A 19,004-nucleotide genomic window follows, 5' to 3' on the forward strand; every position below is an offset into this window, starting at 1 on the left:
AAAACAACATTTCACCAAAAGTAGAAGATATTAAGTGCTATATCTCTTCTTTCTTTTAAAACCCATATCTTCTTCTAAAGAAGAAGAAAAGGCAGAAAAACTAGGAATTCACTCATTCAGAAAGTAACTGAAATACAAACAAAAATTCGCATTAAATGAGGTTTTTAACCGAAAGAAATCCGAAGCTCATATTTGGCTTTTCTCGGTAAAGCAGCAGCAGCAGCAACCATCTCGCCTCTCAACTCAACTTCATCCATCTTATTTGTGGAAAACGGTGTCCGGACTGAACCTGGCATCATCATTTTTCGTCAGCCGTCCCCTGGTGTCCCAAAGGGACAGCCACGTCCCATTACACAAATGCCATGCCCCTGTATTTACGTCTACAGCTGAAAAGCTTTTCGATTTTTTTTTCCTTCCGGATAGACTTTTGCGTGGCTATACACCCGTTCAAAGCACATTTGTGTACATTCGTCGGAGCGCTTTTTTTTTTTTTTTTTTTTGAAAAAAAAAGTATTCTCAAAACTATATCTGGCATTCACAGATTTATCTGAAAAGTGACTTTTCAATTTTGATGTATCGCCCGCTAAAAAAAGGATATTGTAATGCTTCACTGCATATGTGGGTGTGCTTACGAGTCTAGAGCTTAGTAAAAACCCCTTTGCCAGTTTTTTTTTTTTTTTTAATTTGTTGTGTGTCACCTCAGATATCTTGAATGACATCTACAAATCTTGAAAAAATCAAAGTTTGAAGATAAACTCATATGTTCTTGACATAAACTTTATATTACTTTTATCTTTATATCTTTTAATAACTTTTAATTTGAAAGTAATAATAATTTTTACCGGGAGAGCACGCATCCGAGAATGTTTTTTTTTCCGGGGGTGACCGGAGAGCTTTAAAAATATATTTAAAAGATCGATCTTTATGTAGATCGAATTTTGCAGTAAGGCCGCGGTCTCCTGGTGGTAAGTACTCGGCTTTAGAATCGGAGCGTTTCAGGTTCGAAACCAGATTCCACCAAGGAACCCTCTAGTATGTGTATCTGGTGCACGTTAAATCCGTCGGGGACAAACGTTCTCCCACTGTGGAGTGGAAGTTTGAAGAAGAGGTGTTAGCTCAGGTCTCGTCCTCGTCATCTGACCGTGGTTCAAAATTACGAGGTACGCCCCAAAATAGCCTTAGTGTTGGTTTAAAACGGGACGTTAATATAACTAAATCCAAACCAATTTCGTAGCAGCTCAAGGTCATTTGAAAGTTGACCAAAGGCGAGATAATTTCGGCTATTTCCCCTATTTTTTTTATCTCAAAATACAAATATCCGGGTCTCTAAAAAAATCACAATTAATTTCAAATTTAATGCTGTAAATTTTTAGATAAATAATGATTTTAACTTAAATCCTGTATATATTTTGTATTTTTAATTTTTACAAAGCGCAATAACTCTTCAAACTCTTTTAAAATTTCCTGATTCAAATATATATATATATATATATATATATATATATATATATATATATTTTAATTTGAAAAAGTAAATAGAATATTTATGTAAAATCGATGTTCTTGTATTTATGGTATGCTATCATTCTACTAAGTTTTCTGTTGTATAAATACAATTTGTTTTACAAATTGTTAAGAAACATATTTTTCGATTTTTCGAAGTCTCTTACTTGTCTTTGGAGGGGAGGGAAGTTAAACTCGATCTTTTTTTTTTCGAATGTGTATACTTGTCATTGTAATTTTTAACCTTATTTTTTGATATATTTATCAATTTTCGGATCATATTAAACATAAGATTCTGCATGATACGATCCATTGATTAAGAAATAAACTAAACTAAAAATTTCAGTATTTAAAGATTTATCCAAAATCCGCCTTTTTTGACTAGCAGATTCGCAGGACATATAGGCTTCGCTTAATTTAATTATATCACTAAAATGTAATCTGGTTTGATTACCTTAACTGTGTTTTTAAACATAAAAGTGCAATAATCATTAAAGCCATATTATTTCATTAACCTTACACCAATTTATTTTTAATGTGTACATGAATTCATCAAATATAAGTAAAATCAATCAAATAATGTCACAGTGACAAAAAAAGGAACAATTTGAGTGATACATCTACTAAAAACAAATTATCTTTCCCAGTGTGCTGTGATTTCTGCATGTAAAAATGCACAAATTTTAAAAGAATGCTTTTTTTAAATCTGTCATACTCACAAATTCCTTAACATACCATATTGCCATACGACTTAAGTAGTGACGATTTTTATCATCGAAGGATAGAATAGCCATAACCTGTTATCAATTACTTGATTATTTTCCTGCCGCTATCATCAGAACTCTGACATTTCTAGAATCGTTATTATAGCATTCTTTATCAGAATTATTTTCTGAGAAAATAATGTGAAGATGATGCTTAAAACTTGTAATGACGATTTTTATCATAGATGGATAGAATAGCCATAACCTGTTATCAATTACTTGAGTATTTTCATGCCGCTATCATCAGAACTCTGACATTTCTAGAATCGTTAATATATCATTCTTTATCAGAATTATTTTCTGAGAAAATAATGTAAAGATGATGCTTAAAAATTCACTGGCTGCTGCTGTTTAAAATAAAATGCTTCTAATCGGTATTCTGAAAACCAAAAACTTAATTCATCTCCACATGATTAAAATTTTTTTTGTTCATTTGTGAAATATTTAAACGTTTCAATTTAACTAGAAACATGCGAAAGTAATTGATTCAATACATAGTTCTGGACTTTGTAGCTTTTTTTGAATTATATTGAAGAACTCTGCTAAACAACAAAATGTAAGCCTGCTGCTCAATCCAAATCAAAGTAGAAAAGATTTCTAAGTAACTTACACAGAACTCCCATCTCCTGTTCTAAGAATAGCAAATACTTGAGTTAATTTTATTTTTTGAAAGTTTCAGTCCTTAGAATTGAAAAGATATCCTCGAAACCTCTCATGTAAATAAAGGAAAAATAGGAGACTAAAAAGAAACGAACTTATCTTAGAAAAAGGACTTGAAACTACAAACATAAAACAAGTAAAATATATAACCATCTGAGTTATAAAATAAAGCCTCTAGTAAATCTTTCAGTGGTTCGTTTCATCCTAACTTATAGCTCTTTCTATATAAAGATGGAGCTCCTTTATTCTTATTTTAAAATATATTGTTTCTGAGTATGGATTATGTGGAAACACTCTGAAATTTTAGGTAAGGAAGGTCTTGTTTTTATCATATATCCTATTTCTGTGCTCCTTTGCTTTTGAGAAGAAAAGAAAAGAAATCTTTTGGTGAATAAATTGCATTATTCGATAGTGTTTTCGTACTTTAATTCACATTAGTTCTCTATTAAATAATTTTTCAAACTGAGTACAAATTCAAGTGTTGATTTGGTAGATAAATATCTCATTTACAACATACAATAGAAATTTACAATAGAAATAATTTTCCAAACTGAGTACAAATTCAAGTGTTGATTTGGTAGATAAATATCTCATTTGCAATATACAATAGAAATTTACAATAGAAATAATTTTCCAAACTGAGTACAAATTCAAGTGTTGATTTGGTAGATAAATATCTCATTTACAACATACAATAGAAATTTACAATAGAAATAATTTTCCAAGCTGAGTACAAATTCAAGTGTTGATTTGGTAGATAAATATCTCATTTACAATATACCATAGAAAGTTTTGAGACAAAATTCAAACTTTTCACTCGCTTGACAAGGATGGCATTTTAGAAGGACACCAGATATTCGAAGATTTCACACCATATTAAAAAATTTTCAATTTAGTTAGTTTTTGTTGTTGTCAGCCTCCTTAAAGCAACACTTTTTCAAACGCATGTCGTCGAAATATATCGCATGAACCACGATGATTGATTTGATGAGCACCAGGCTACTATACATGCAAGGTGTTTAATGGAATTGTGTTTCAATATTGGAGACTTCTCGCCTAAAGACAATTCTTTATCAATAGATTACTACATCCCTCCTTCAACGATGTTCAAATAAATCTTTAATGATTTGTGAATTCAGTTATCGTGCATCTATGGAATCAAATGCGTTGTTCCTCTAGCACTGCTCTCGGGAAGGTGGTTGTTGGAAACTCAGGCCCAAATAATAAATTTCCAAACAAGCATGCCTGCGCGCGTGTGTGTAAGCATCACTTCTTAAAGCACCACTTCTTCAAACTCATGTCATATCAATCATGAACCATTATAATTGATTTAATGAGCACAAGGTTCCTGGTTAGAGACTTAGTGGAACTGTCTTTCAAAATTTAAGTCGTCTAATGACAATTCTTTATCAACAGCCCACTAAATCCCTCCTTAAACAATGTTCAAATAAATTTTTAATAATTTGTGTACTCAGATTATGGAATCAAATCCCTTTCCTCCAGCATTTTTCTCGGGAACGTGGGTGTTGGAAAATGTGGTTCAAATCATACACTTCCATACAACTTCTTACAATCTGAACAGTGGATGTTCATTAAGTAAGTCGCCCCGATTTGTGTGTGTGTGTGTGTGTGTGTGTGTGTGTGTGTGTGTGTGTGTGTGTGTGTGTGTGTGTGTGTGTGCGCGCGTGTGCGTGTGCGTGTGCGTGCGTGTGCGTGTGTGCGTGCTATGCTGTATGCCACTTTAAAATGTAGACATAATCCAACAAATCAAGTTTCTTGTCTTTTCCCATACCCATACCCTTACTCCCCCCAACCAAAGCGGCTCATTTATACACCAAACGACTTTTATCATCCCATAGTCTTCCATCAAAATACATTACACGAGAAATACACTTGTTTGACAGACAGAAAGCTCCCGTTCTTCTGTTTCCTCTTAATAAATAACGCTTTTCTTCATCATATACCACTTTTTTTTTGTTTTTCTCGTTTCAGATGGATGAAGGATGAAAATGGAGGGTTGAGTCCTGTCAAGGAAGACGGACGAGTGTGGATGGTGCAGGGGACGCTGAATATCCGGAAGGTGGTGCAGAAAGACGCTGGGAAATATCAGTGCATCGTCAGGAATAGCATCGGGGAAAGAAGAATCGAAAGTGCGCTCATCGTGACAGGTGAGTATCTAATCCATCATCCACCGGCTCAAAGTTAATCATTTCAAAATTAAAAGGAATGGCAAATGGTAAAAGGGAGACGACGAAGCGAATCACAAAAGGGGGGCTTCTGTCACTTGAAGAATTAGCGGAAGTAATGAGATGCCTGGGATTGACAAGTATCCGTAATTTGCAACTGTTGGATTCTGGAAAAATTGAAAGACTCTCCGATTGATTAATAATGCACTGGATTTGCCCTAATCTTTGATTGATATTCTATTCGCAGCCATGAATAATTAAAATAACGGATGAAGTTTTCTATATTTAATTTATTGCGCTTGTCCTCCAAGATGCAAATTCAGATATTTTATTTAAAAGCTGTCAACCTACTAGGATTACAAATAATCACCTAATTTTAAAAACCCGGTTGATCTACTTTAACAGATTAGTTCATTGATTAGAGGTGAAAATTTTTATATCAAAATAATTTTGACAATTTTTTCACTTGAGGAAGACAACTCTTAAGTGTATTCCATTAAGAGTTTCATATTTTTCCAGGAAACCCACTTTTCTTTCGAATAAGTATAAGGTGTGGAGGATAATTAGATACAGAATTTAAAAAGAAATATCGGTCATTTGAATAATTGGAGCATGTAAGGAGATGCTTTGAATTAATAAATGCTTGAAATGGAAATCATGATGACATTTTAATTGATTAATAATAAATGTATGTAATGATATTTTAATTATAATTTCAATTTAATTAATTTCCAAGATTTTATCTTAATTTAGCCCATAGTAAATTCATTCTAAAAGTATTCTCTTATTTCGTGATCCAATTCCACTTTCCGTTTAATTAATTCCTCTGTAAAACTAATGCGCCATCAGTACTACGTATCAAATGAAAGTGTTACTTCCATTGCCCTTGTCAAAGGTCAACATATGTATTCCATCGGCACGTGGCTGAAAATCCTATGTTGTATAAGACTAGTGATCATTTGTTTCGCCATTCTTTCTTACTTCTGCGTTTGTGCCGCACTGCGTCTGCTTGTAAATAAATTGCTTTCCCGAGATGGATATTAAAGAGAGAATAAAACGAAATTAAAAATACAACCTTTCGTCTATGTCTTCAAATCTGCACTCTGCTATCATTCAACCAAAAATATGTTGCATGTATTTATATTAATGTATTTTCGATTCATCCTCTATATTTTGAATAATTAAAGAAATACTAAATAAATACCTTATATTGATTCTTATCTATGTGCGATCACCTAATCTTCTTAAATACGCGGACTTGTGAGAACTTCATTTGAAAAAAATTTCTAATATCTGCGGTCATGCATTTATTTTTGATATATTTAGGGTGGTTTGAGAATAGCATTTATCATGAAATTTCTCATTTATGAATCACCTCAAATGATCATTCATGAAAATTGCGACGAACGCCTGACTATTTTTGAGATATTTCTTATCCCTTATCTCTAAATGCGATTGATTAAATATCCGAGGCGCGGGCCTTATTAGCTAGAATGACTTATCTTTAAGAAAGGAAGAGCCAAAATCATTCATTTGAGAGAATCATGTCAATAGTTCTCCATTCTATTTTGTATTTAAATCCAATACCTATACCATTTGTTATGCATCTTAATAGAAAGAAAAGGTTTACATTTGAACTCTTTTCGCTTTAAGCTTCAGAACTCTGAGGTTTTAGGGTTTTGGAAATCCTTAATAATCAGTGGGCTAATTTGTTGGTTCTAAGCTGGCTTCAGGACACATTGATTACCGAGGTAATAGCAACTAATATTTGAAAATAATATATATTTTTTGATACGTCGAAAATTTCTTCTTTTTACCACCAGATTATCCCTGGTTGCTTCTTGATTCCAGACTACTGTTTCATCTCTGCAGGAATAATTTTGATTGGTTAGGCTTTTGCCGCCTTGCAATGATTGTTTTGACTATTTATGATTATCATTTACGATTTCTGTTTCTGTACTAAGGCTTTTGTTATTACCTTGAATAATGAATACTTTTGATTGGTCAAGCTTTTGCCCACCTTGCAATGATTGTTTTGACTATTTATGATTGTCAATTACGATTTCTGTTTCTGTACTAAGGCTTTTGTTATTACCTTTAGTAATGAAAAATTTTGATTGGTCAAGCTTTTGCCCACCTTGCAATGATTATATTGCCTATTACGATTTCTGTTTCAGTTTTAAGGCTTTTGTTATTATCTTTTATAAGGAATATATATTGAAAGGAATTATTTATGACATTCCGGAGAAATATAATATGTGAATCTATAAAATGAATATGAACCCACCTGCTTTTAAATAGATGTCTGATTTATTGATTTCGAATCGAATAAATAAGTCGTATTCATAAATATTTGATCATTTGAATAAATAATTCGATTTCATAATCATTCGAATAAATAATAAACATGCATATCAAAAATGAAAAAAGTAAGCAGAAAAATGTTTAAAATATTTGAATTATTTTTATTAACTGTCGTTTGCATTTCAGATAACAAATTTTAAAAATATGCAAAGTAATAATTTAATGGAGATTTAAACTTTTAGTCCAAATCACTTTAGTATGATAATATTTGAGACTTGATTCGTCTACTCCTATGTTATTTTTAAAATTCGCTTTTCATTATATAGTATATATAATATAGTGCCGGCGTCCTGGTATAGGGGTAGAGCGTCTTTCCCGTGTTCTGGGCGTCCTGGGTCCGAGACCCGTTCTTCATCTATTCTATCTATGAGATGTGTGAATGTGCCCCCCTGTAAAAAGGGGTTGTGCAAGCGAATGTGATGCGTGAGTAGCTAAGACGTACTCTTGGCCCTAGTTGGCGCTACTAAAACAAGAGACGCTAGCTTGGTTTAAAATCGCTGACTTCGTCAGCGAACTTGTCCATGGCAAGTGCCATTATAAACAACAACAAAAATACAATATAGTAGCGCGAATGCAGAAACAAATAAAAAATGTACTTAATATCATGATATAATTAAAAACAATAATAAGTAATGTCATAAAGAATATTTTCAAAAAAAGTTTTTAAAGTTTTATTAAAATTAGTTTTATTGAATTAATATACTCTGAAGTTATTCATTAAAATATTGAAATATTGATTAATTTTTGATTAAAAATAAGTTTAAAATTCTAAAAAAAAATCTTAAATTTAATTTTAAGTATCAAATGCCCAAGGAATAACCATGGGACGAATTGGTACCTTAATGCCAATGACCTAGTGCCCTGTGATGCATTTTAAACAATTTGTTCATCAGCCTATCTCAGTTAGTATAACAAATTAAACATTATCAAATTAAAAAATCATTATCAAATTCATCACTAATGAATAGGTTATCCACTCATATTCAATTCAATTAGAACTGCATCGGAAAATATTTTAAATGTAAGTGAACAAAAAAAATAAAAAAGAAGTTTAATTGTTTAAGTAATTAGAAAGCGTTAATTACAGTAATTTAAAGAATGAATGGAATTGAAAAAAAAAAGAAAAATGAGCAATTTAGAAGAGAGGTAATTAACTGACAATAAAGAAAAATACAAAAAACTTACATTATTCGGTCTTATTTTTTAAGGAATCTTAATTTAAACTAGACAAAAAAAAAAAAACTGAAATATATATAAATTCTAAAATTGTTCCCTATTTTATACTTTCAGCTCCTCTACAAGTGACGTTGCTGCCCCCACACCAAGTCTTGAATACTGGACAAGAAGCTACCTTCACGTGTAATGTAACAGGATATCCCGTACACACCATATCCTGGAAGAAGGACCAGAGGACAATAGTAGCATCAAACAGAGTCCAATTATTGTCTCGTGACGTACTGCATATAGTATCTCTCAGACGAGAAGATAGGGGAATGTACCAGTGTTTTGTGTACAACGACAATGACGGTGCTCAAGGAACAGCTGAATTAAAAATATCAGGTATGGATTTTGAATTTCGTCCTTTCTATGCAATAATTCATTTGCCAATGGCGAACCTATGGATTAAATATGCCATTGGCTAACTTTTGGCATCACTATATGACATTGATGAGCTTTAGGCTAACCACGTGTCATTGGTAAATATATTCTATTGACTAATATTACAAATTTGACTATTTTTTGGCGATCAATCGCTGACTCTAACTTCGAATTTTCGGAGATAGTTTTTGGCATGCAGTTACTACACCAACGAGAATGGTTTCCAAAAAACTTTCTAGCATACTTTCTAATAAACTTGTCATGTTAGAGAATGCCTTACATGACATTTGCATGAAATATAATAATACGAAATAACTTTAGAAATGAATTTAGAATTTTTACTGAATCTGTCATGTTATCCTTGACGAGTCGTGTCCGTTATCTTGAGTGGATAAATATAACGATGTGTTTGAACCACTGATATTTGATAAAATAAAGAGTTTGTGTATTGAATATCGATAGAATAATGTTGATTTTTTTTTTCTAATGAGCGCAAACAATAAATAACCAGAGATAATGGTCTCCCTAAAACTTTCTCGCATACTCTCTAATAAAGGTGTCATTTCAAGAGTACCTTACGTACAATCGTTAGGAAATATTAACCTTTGGCTGGAATTTATTATTTTCACTGAATACTTCTTGTGATACTTGGCGATTTTTTTGGAGATTAATCCCCGGCATATGTTAATAGTATCCGAAAATAGACTTTGTGTTTAAGACTTGTTTTTCTCATTCGATTGAAACCAAAATTTGACAGATAACTGCACTTTTAGTCACAAAATCACACTCCAAATTTGATATATTTTAGTTATTGCCTTTTTGAATGATCGTGTTTATATGTTTAGGAAAGCGCAGGCTGACAGGCAGCTTTCTCGTAGTAGTATTTGGTTCAAAATTTGAAAATTGTCTACATTACAGATGTTAAATCTATCTATTGAATTTTAAACTATCTTGCTCTTTCGTTTTTGAATTATCGTGCTAATTTATAATAGATCAACCGTACAGATGACTTCTTCTGAATATGTATTACTCAAAATTTGATAGAAATCTGTAAATTGCTGTTAAGACCGTGTACCAAATTTCATTCTTCTAGCGCAAAGTGTTTTTGAGTTATCTTCGTCACTTACAAATAGACAATATCAAAAAATATGATTCGATATAATTCGAACTCAGGATGGTTTAAACATGAAGATTCGTCAATATATTGAGTTCGAATTTTTTAGATGATAACTGTACTTTCTTTATACTATGTATATATAATTTCACTCTTTAATTTACTGAGATAAAATTTTATTAAGAATTATTGAGTTACTTTAATTAAAACATATCTGAATCAAATTAGATGAAGTACAACCACCCCCCCCCCCACACACACACACACACACATATATATATATATATATATATATATATATATATATATATATATATATATATATATATATATATATATATATATATATATATATATATATATATATATATATATATATATATATATTGCCTTGTTTTATTGGTTTTATAAATACAAATAACATTGTATTTATAAATATTCATACAATAATTCACCATATTATCATTTCTTTAAAACGGTGCGAAACTTTTCAGATGCAAATGAAGTAGGATTTTCTCGATAAAAAAAACTGAAGAGTGTCATGCAGCTAAATAGTCAAAATAGGTATCACTCAGTTCAAATACATACGGCGCTTTGAATTAATTATTGTATGCACATAGTAATACGGAAATCCAAGAAGAAATAGTTTCACCGAAAATCCACCATCGCTTCTTTGACTATGTATCAATTGGTTTATGTATGAATATACAAATGCTTTGAGTCAAAATTCAATAAGCTACATGTTTAATTTTGTATTCGATTTATACACTAAAAATCGTAGAATTATTAAATCTTTAAATTGGTCGAATGTCTATTTTGTCTGACAATATGTATGTAAATAAAGTAACTGAAAACACTGTGATGGTGAAATTCGATGTGTTATCTTGATATTAAAATTTATGTCTATCAAATTTTGATCTCAAATTAGTCTGTGCAGACTTGATTATGTTCACTATAATATGGAAATAAATATTATACACACTATAAATAATTGTAATAACGGTGCTTTATGTAAATAACATACATATTCATAAAATAACTTAATACATTGTATAAGCATAGGAAAACGTCGAAGAAGAGAAAAAATAATCGCAAAAAAGCGCTTCAATTTTCTAAAAAAGAATTAACTTATTTAATATAGAATAAGTTTATGCACTGTAGAACTATTTCACTATTGATTTTGATATATGATTATTTTCTTAAAACATTACGTTATTGAAATATTTAAAATTGATTGTTTTATTCTAAGTTTTATCGATGGCTTAATTTTAGCTTATAAGTTTTTACAATATGACATTCGATGTAAGAATATACGATGAGTAAAATAGTAAAAAGTTTAAATAAAAGCAAATTTCAGCAATGTTTTCTTTATTATTTTTTTTTATCTTTCATCAAAAAATCATTCGCAAATGTAATTCTTAAAAGTGATTGAAGTATTTAGCAATGAAATTCTTTTCTTTAAAGCTAAAAATAAAATATGTAAATAGATAATAAACTATAGCTATTGAAATTTTTGTTGCCATGCCAAATATATAAATTCAGAGAATTTTAAGCCATGAGTGTTCGTTAATTAAATATTCAAACAAGCCTTAATTTATATTTTTACGCTACATGAATTTTCCTAAATTTTCGTGCAATATTTGATTAATTAAAAAATTCCCCAATTTTATCTTCAATACTTTCAAAATATTTTGTTGCATAAAATACATTCCTATATTAAATTAAAACTTTAAGGATGAGATCTGTATCGATATCAGTTTTATTTCCTTGTACTTTCTTTTTTTTCAATAAACTTTAAAAATATTATGTTGGCAATTTTACAGCAATACTTGTTATTGTTTCAGTTACTGAATTTATCTTCAAGAGCATTGCAATGGTATTTCTGTACACAAGTTCTCGTTGCTATTAAGAGAAAGTTTTGAAAAGGGAGTGAGCATAAACGAATCAAGCCTTGAATATTATAAATCTAAGATGTTCCTGACTGGATGTATGAATATTCTTTAGATCTTCATTGAAAAGAATAATAATTAAAAGAGCTGAATTGGTATTAGTTATTGCTGTTTGTTAGTTTTCATTATTTTAAATGCAAGGCAGGCAAGGTTCAAAGGCAAGAAAAAAAGATGTTGTCATCAAGAAAATATCAATCATTTTGGTACTTGTGTATCAACTACAGGCCAGCGATTCGTTACTAAGAAAAAAATAACAAAAGATGGCATTTTCATTGCAACTAGTGATTAATAGCCAAATATGTCATGTTTATGCAACCAGTGATCTATTAATTAAAGATTTCATGTTTATGCAACCAGTAATTAATAGCCAAAGATCTTATTTTTATGTAACAAAGTCATTAATAGCCAAAGGTATCATGTTTATTGCAACCAGTGATTAAGCCAAAGATGTCATGTTTATTTCAACCAGTGATTAATAGCTTAAGATGTCATGTTTATTGAAACCAGTGATTAATAGCCAAGGATATGTTTATTGAAACCAGTGATTAATAGCTAAAGATGTCATGTTTATTGAAACCAGTGATTAATAGCCAAGGATATGTTTATTGAAACCAGTGATTAATAGCCAAGGATATGTTTATTGCAACCAGTGATGAATTGCTAACGATGTCATGTTTATTGCAACCAGTGATGAATAGCTAAAAATAGCACATTATTCATAGCTAAAATTTGACTATATGTGCCGAAGGCTTCAAATAACTTTACTGCTTATAATGTATGGCATGGATCTTATATTTAACTCTTTTTAAGGCCGTGGAAAGTATGCTTCCCACCAAATTTATCAATCTTTGTATGAATTTATGTAGGTTGGCATAAATTCTGACACATTTTTTTAGGAAGACAGAAACTTAGATGCTTCAGTTCTTTATCGCACACAAAATGATGTGTCTAGATTTGTTATTTAATTATTAATTAACAATATTAATTAATTAATCAAATTAAATTCATCTAATAAGCTAAATGAATCCCTTTTCTTATTCTAATTTCAAGCCTAAAAATATTTTAACATAATATGACTCGAAAAAAATGGCCCTTTAAAAGGTTAAGCTAAAATTTCGCCAAAAGCTAACAGTTAACATACAAAGACCTACCGTTTAATATGTGAGGTTCTAATTTTCTCATAAGAGTAGTTCAAGAGCAACAATAATAAGAGAGAAAAAATTAAATATTATTTTCTATGAAACACCAGAAAACAATTGTGACTACAACACAAATTTGACATATTATGTCCAAATTTTTCTTTTGGACTTTAAAATCAATCAATCACAAAAATAATTGAAACACAGAACAATGTGCTTCAGTGGAAGATAGAAATATTTCCATTTTAGTTATAGTCAATTAAAAAAATGGTTTTGTAAAAGTAACAAAATGCAAACAAAATGAAATAATAATTGCAAATAAGTAAAAAAAGTAAAATATTTTTTTCTGATAAATCGTAGTAAACTAATTTCCCAAAGGGATCATAGGAAGAAAACAAATTGATCCCAAAAGGATCAATTTTGTTTTCTGCTTACACAAAAATATACAGATATTACTTTTCAAATTCTGCTGGATCATAGCATAATATTTTTAGAAATTTTCCATCGATCCCAAGAACAGTGTCATCAACGTTAAGTAGAGAATGTCAATTTCAAAACCTCAAGCTGAGAAAATTATTAAAATTGATGGCGATGTTTGCCGATAAATCATTGTGTGCTCTAAATTGGCAAACCACTATCTTCAAGATTAATCAAAATGATTAATTCGAAATGGGTATCAAAAGATTCATCATCTGTTGTTGAAAATTGCTTTTCAGATCTTTCATCTTCAGAGATCTCCCAAGACCCCTGTTGTTTTCAAAGACTATGGAAATGGATTCTCATTTTGATAATATCTCAAGAAAACTTACGGCAAATATGCAAAATATTTACAACGTAGCTTCAAAGATTTGTGAAGCACTTTTTTCATATCTTTACCGTCATCGGTCTTTCTAAATACGATATTGATAAGGTGCTTTGATTTTACTCAGAGTGCCATTATTAAATGAGTTCATTTATTGGACTAACTGGACTCATTGGACTAATTGGACTCATAAACTAATATTTGTAATTTATTCAAAGAAAGTGAGGAATTTATAGACCTTATCTGTACTACTATGAACCCTCTGGCGTAAAATTCTCCCCTTTAATTTTAACACTAACAAAAATTATTTATAGAAGAATTTATTACTGTTCTTTATTACCAATATAAAATATATAAAATGAATAATGAAATTTATTATGATAATATATATAAATGAATAATGAAATTATATGATTTATTATGATATGATATATAACAGCAAAGGTTGGGTCTAATAATGTATTTTGTTTTATCTTTTGTAAACAAAAATATGTTTTTGTCGTCACAATTAAACACTGAAAAAGGTAAAATTTTTGGAAATATTGTCTAAATAGACCATTCTGTATCATTTCCCACTTATTACATTCTAAATATTAAAATATGATTCCTGATTTAACTTCAATAGTCATTTTGATTTTTATTTATAATATTTTTATTTCGCCTGAAAATGGCATCGGTATGTTTAAAACGTTTAAATGAATAAATGGAATTATTTTTGTCTAAAATTATAACCATATTAGTATTTAAACAAAATAATTTTTTGATATCTTTGTTACCATTATAAATCTTGGAATCGTTATTTAATAGCAACGCAAATTAGTTTTCAAAATTCTTTAAGAAGGGTTTTTTTTTTTTTTTTTTTTTTTTTTGCAATAAAGCACGAATATTTTTGTTCTTTCTTTTTCTCCTCAGGTGTAAGTGTAGAGGTCAAAATTATTCGTTATTAATAAAGAAAAATTTAATTTCTTTCTTTTTCATTTTAAATTGAGAAAAAGGGGATAGGTAGTGTAAATTGTTCGAAGACGATACCCTCGTATTTATTATATATATTACATAACTCTATATTATTCAATATTATGAGCTAAAATTTTACCAACAAATAAAAAAAATCAAAATCAAGAAAGCTCAACTTTTAATTTCTAAAACTATTTGTGACTTTAATTGTTCTATATCCATATTTATTCTTAAAATTAAGCAAAATATTCAATATTTACTAATAAATGCAGAGAATTCATGAATAAAAATTCATTTCTCTACGTTTATATAGACTTTCATTTAACATGATTTCTTTCATATTAGTAATTGTCATCTTTGTAAATAATGAATTTTATTTATGCTTTTTCAACAGATTTTTTGATACACTAGTAAAAGAAATTTGAAATGCTGTATAATTATGCGTTCGAAATGAAAATAGAATATTTGATACTTTTAAACCTGAATTATTAAATAAATTTTAATTTTTTTAATTGAACTTTTAATCCACAAACAATATTCCATCTCGCTAAGAATTTGGGAAACATAATATTTATAATAATTATAAATGTTATGATAGTTTTTAAAAAGTTAAAATGTTATGAATATTTAAGGAAAATTAATATGCATTATTATAATATGCTGAAAATCTGGAATTGTTATGCCAAAAAAAAAAAAATGGGATAGAAACAAAGTCATAAAATTATGAAACATTCGACACACTATTATAAGAAAATTAAGTCACAATTAATAAGTTTTGGCAAAAAAAGTCTAAACGTTCTTTAGAAATTCAAAAATATAAAGTTAATACAGCTAAACCCTTAAAATATTTTGAATAATACTATCATGCTTCCAATATTTACAATTCATTTTAACCTCGAAATTTATATTAAAAAATATTTTCTGCTTTAACTTCATCCCTAAAAAGGGCTTTAAAAACTATATTCCTAGATTTTTTCAGTCAATAAAAAAATAGATATTTTTCTTTTGGAACCTCATTTTATAATCATTGATATTATTCATTTTTAATTTAATCTACAGATTAATATAAACTGCCTTTATAAATGAATAATTATTTTGAACGTAACGTAAAAATTCTATTTTGCACTGCTAACTTAATTTCATAAATGTGAAACACATTACATTATTCACTAAAAATTTATTCTTCTCAGAATTATAGAAAAATTTTAGAAGCGTAGTTTAAAACTACTTAATTTTTCAAGTAAAATAATTAAAAAAGTAACCCCACCTCTTGATATATGAAGCTAGTTTTATATATATATATATTACATCAACTTCTGAATAAATTAAGATGAAGTGCACATTTGATGGATTCTTCTTGACTTTAGACTTCATCTTTTGCTGGAAAAAAATTGTCACTTCGTTGTTTCACTTCTCCATTTCAATTCATTTCTTATGTCATTTTTAAAATTACAATGTATTAACATGATAGATGAATCCATTTAAGTAAAATGTGACATTTTGTGAGATCTTATCTGCAAGAAGATTTATTATGCGCTTATTTTCCAGACCAAGTAAAATTCTCGTCAAGTTTTACAAACTAGTAGAAGGTTTTTAAATAAATTACGGACATTTCATGAATACATAAAGGAAAATTTAGCATTATTTCTCTGTATCTTTGCAAATGGAGATAAATAACGATAAAAGGGATCATTTTATCGACAAAATCTTTATTAAGAGTTTTTTAACAAACTTTTCATAAGGCTAGACTTGCATCATTTTATCGATGCACTACTGCAAACAAGAGATTTTGGAATCAATTCAATTTTTTCAGAATCCTAGACTTGCATCATTTTATTGATACGCTACTGCAAACACGAGATTTTTGGAATCAATTCAATTTTTCTGAATCCTAGACTTACATCATTTTATTGACACTACTATAAACACAAGATTTTTGAATCAATTCTCTCTAATATTCAATTCATTCTTTTCTTAGTTTTAAAGATTATAAAGGGCTTCCCAAAATTAAGGCAAGATATGAATTTTCCACTTTACTGCAGCAATTTGTTGACGAAACCATTTTAAAAACGACATTTCATAATTTAGGGTTAATAAAAATGGAGTGCTGCACAATAGAACAACGTGCTAACGCAAGATTTGAATTAAATAAAATACATAATATTTTTTCTTTAAATTGTTATATTTTTGTTGAATGGTAAAGTAGACATAATAGGATTGCGAATGGAATAACACATAGGGCAAATGGTCCTCACGTCTTTTCTGGCACATACGCACTCTTTTGTCAAAATTTTCCATCACCATTTTACTTAAATATGGCTAAATTTCGTTGATGCAGTTTTGAATTTTCTCCTTCAATACGTGCTTATTGGCATAGACCTTTGACTTTCAATAACGCCATAAAAAGAAATCCTATAGCTATAAATCACTTGATCTAGAGGACCAATTCTTTAATTTTCGAATTGTAGCCGCCAGACATTTATTATTTTTTAAATATTGTTCAACAATGAAAATACGTTGTTCTATCGTGTAACGCGCCATTTTTACTAACCCTAAATTATCAGTTGTCAAATGGATTTTTAATAGGATTGCCATCACTTTACTGCACGAACGGTGAAAAATTCAAATCTTGCTTTAATTTTTGGACACTTTTTAAAAAGATCTTAAAGGTTTAGATCTTTCATAAAAGGGGATTATTGATATCAATTCATTCTTACGTTCAACTTAATATTTTTAAAATCGTGAAAACGTGCATCATTATATTCATACATCTCTTCATACTAGGTGAATAACATTGGTAAATTGAAGGAAACATTTTTATATGTTCAATTTCTTCAAAATCTCAAGAACTTGATCCTTTTATAACTATATTAATTTAAACATAAGAAATCTCGCTGCTTATCTTATAGCTGAAACAACTAAGAAATTCACAGCAATTCGTTTTTTAATCTTTAAACTGAAATTCTTCAGTGAATATTGCTGATACAACGAATCTATTAATCACATGCTTGCGTCAGTTGCTTTATCTATGGTATTATTTTCTTTCTTAAATGAATCAAACTAAAATAAATATCCATTGTAATTTCAAACAATAATGCAATGTAAATGCTGTGTTCCTCTTTATTTTTCTCAAATACAATTTCAAAAAAAAATTCGTTTAAAAAAATTTTGCTCATTTTCTGTTTAAATTTTGTTGGAATTCAGATTCGAATGCAGATTAAATAAAGATTGTTCCAGCAAATATTTATAGCAAATAACATGACTTTTCATATTGACGATGTATTTTTTCTACTGATCCACAGACAACATAGTCAACAGATGTGTATGCTTCTTTACATTAAAAAAAACCGCAGACGATAGTAAATAAGAGAATAGAAGAATTGTTATATAGAATATATAGTTAAAAGATTATTTCTTCAAAGAAGGTTTTCTTTAGAATAGAACATTGTCATATATATATATATATATATATATATATATATATATATATATATATATATATATATAATATAACTCGGAAATAAATAAAGCTCATATTTAAAAAAAAATTTATATAAATACTTACTTGAAAATATTTAAAAATTTTCATGTGATTCCATTTTTCGATTGTGGGATTTTTGAAAAGTAATTATTTAGTTTCAAAATATTTAAGAGAAAAGAAAAAAAAATGGAAACAGAATTATTGCTTACTTTTACTAACAAATTTCCAATTTCTAAATTGTCAGAAGGAAATAATATGACATTCAAAAACAATCATGACGGAACAATCAACGTTTTTTTGAAGGGAAAAAAAACATATTTCTGTAAATTTATGCATGGAATCTCTTTTATATCCATGCCATGAATATCTGATATTGGAACATAGGTAAAGCGTTTTATTGAGGTTATATTCCTGAAAAACAAGCATTATTTCTTGGAATTTTCCGATTTAATAGCCATGCTGGCTATCAGATGTACATTGAAGAATTTG

The 19,004-nt window shown here is 29.1% G+C and overlaps 1 protein-coding gene across 4 annotated transcripts in view; it reads left to right on the plus strand.

Moving 5' to 3' along the window:
* The window catches only part of LOC129957597 (cell adhesion molecule Dscam2-like), a 929,106-nt gene that overhangs the window by 702,643 nt on the left and 207,459 nt on the right, over positions 1-19,004 (plus strand). For all 4 annotated transcript variants that reach the window (XM_056070014.1, XM_056070015.1, XM_056070016.1 and 1 more), the window contains exons 6-7: positions 4,920-5,095; positions 8,768-9,037. In XM_056070014.1, coding sequence (XP_055925989.1) covers positions 4,920-5,095; positions 8,768-9,037 — 446 coding nt within the window. The remainder of the gene's footprint in view (positions 1-4,919; positions 5,096-8,767; positions 9,038-19,004) is intronic.

Source organism: Argiope bruennichi, chromosome 11 (genome assembly GCF_947563725.1).
Source record: "Argiope bruennichi chromosome 11, qqArgBrue1.1, whole genome shotgun sequence".
NCBI lineage: Eukaryota > Metazoa > Arthropoda > Arachnida > Araneae > Araneidae > Argiope > Argiope bruennichi.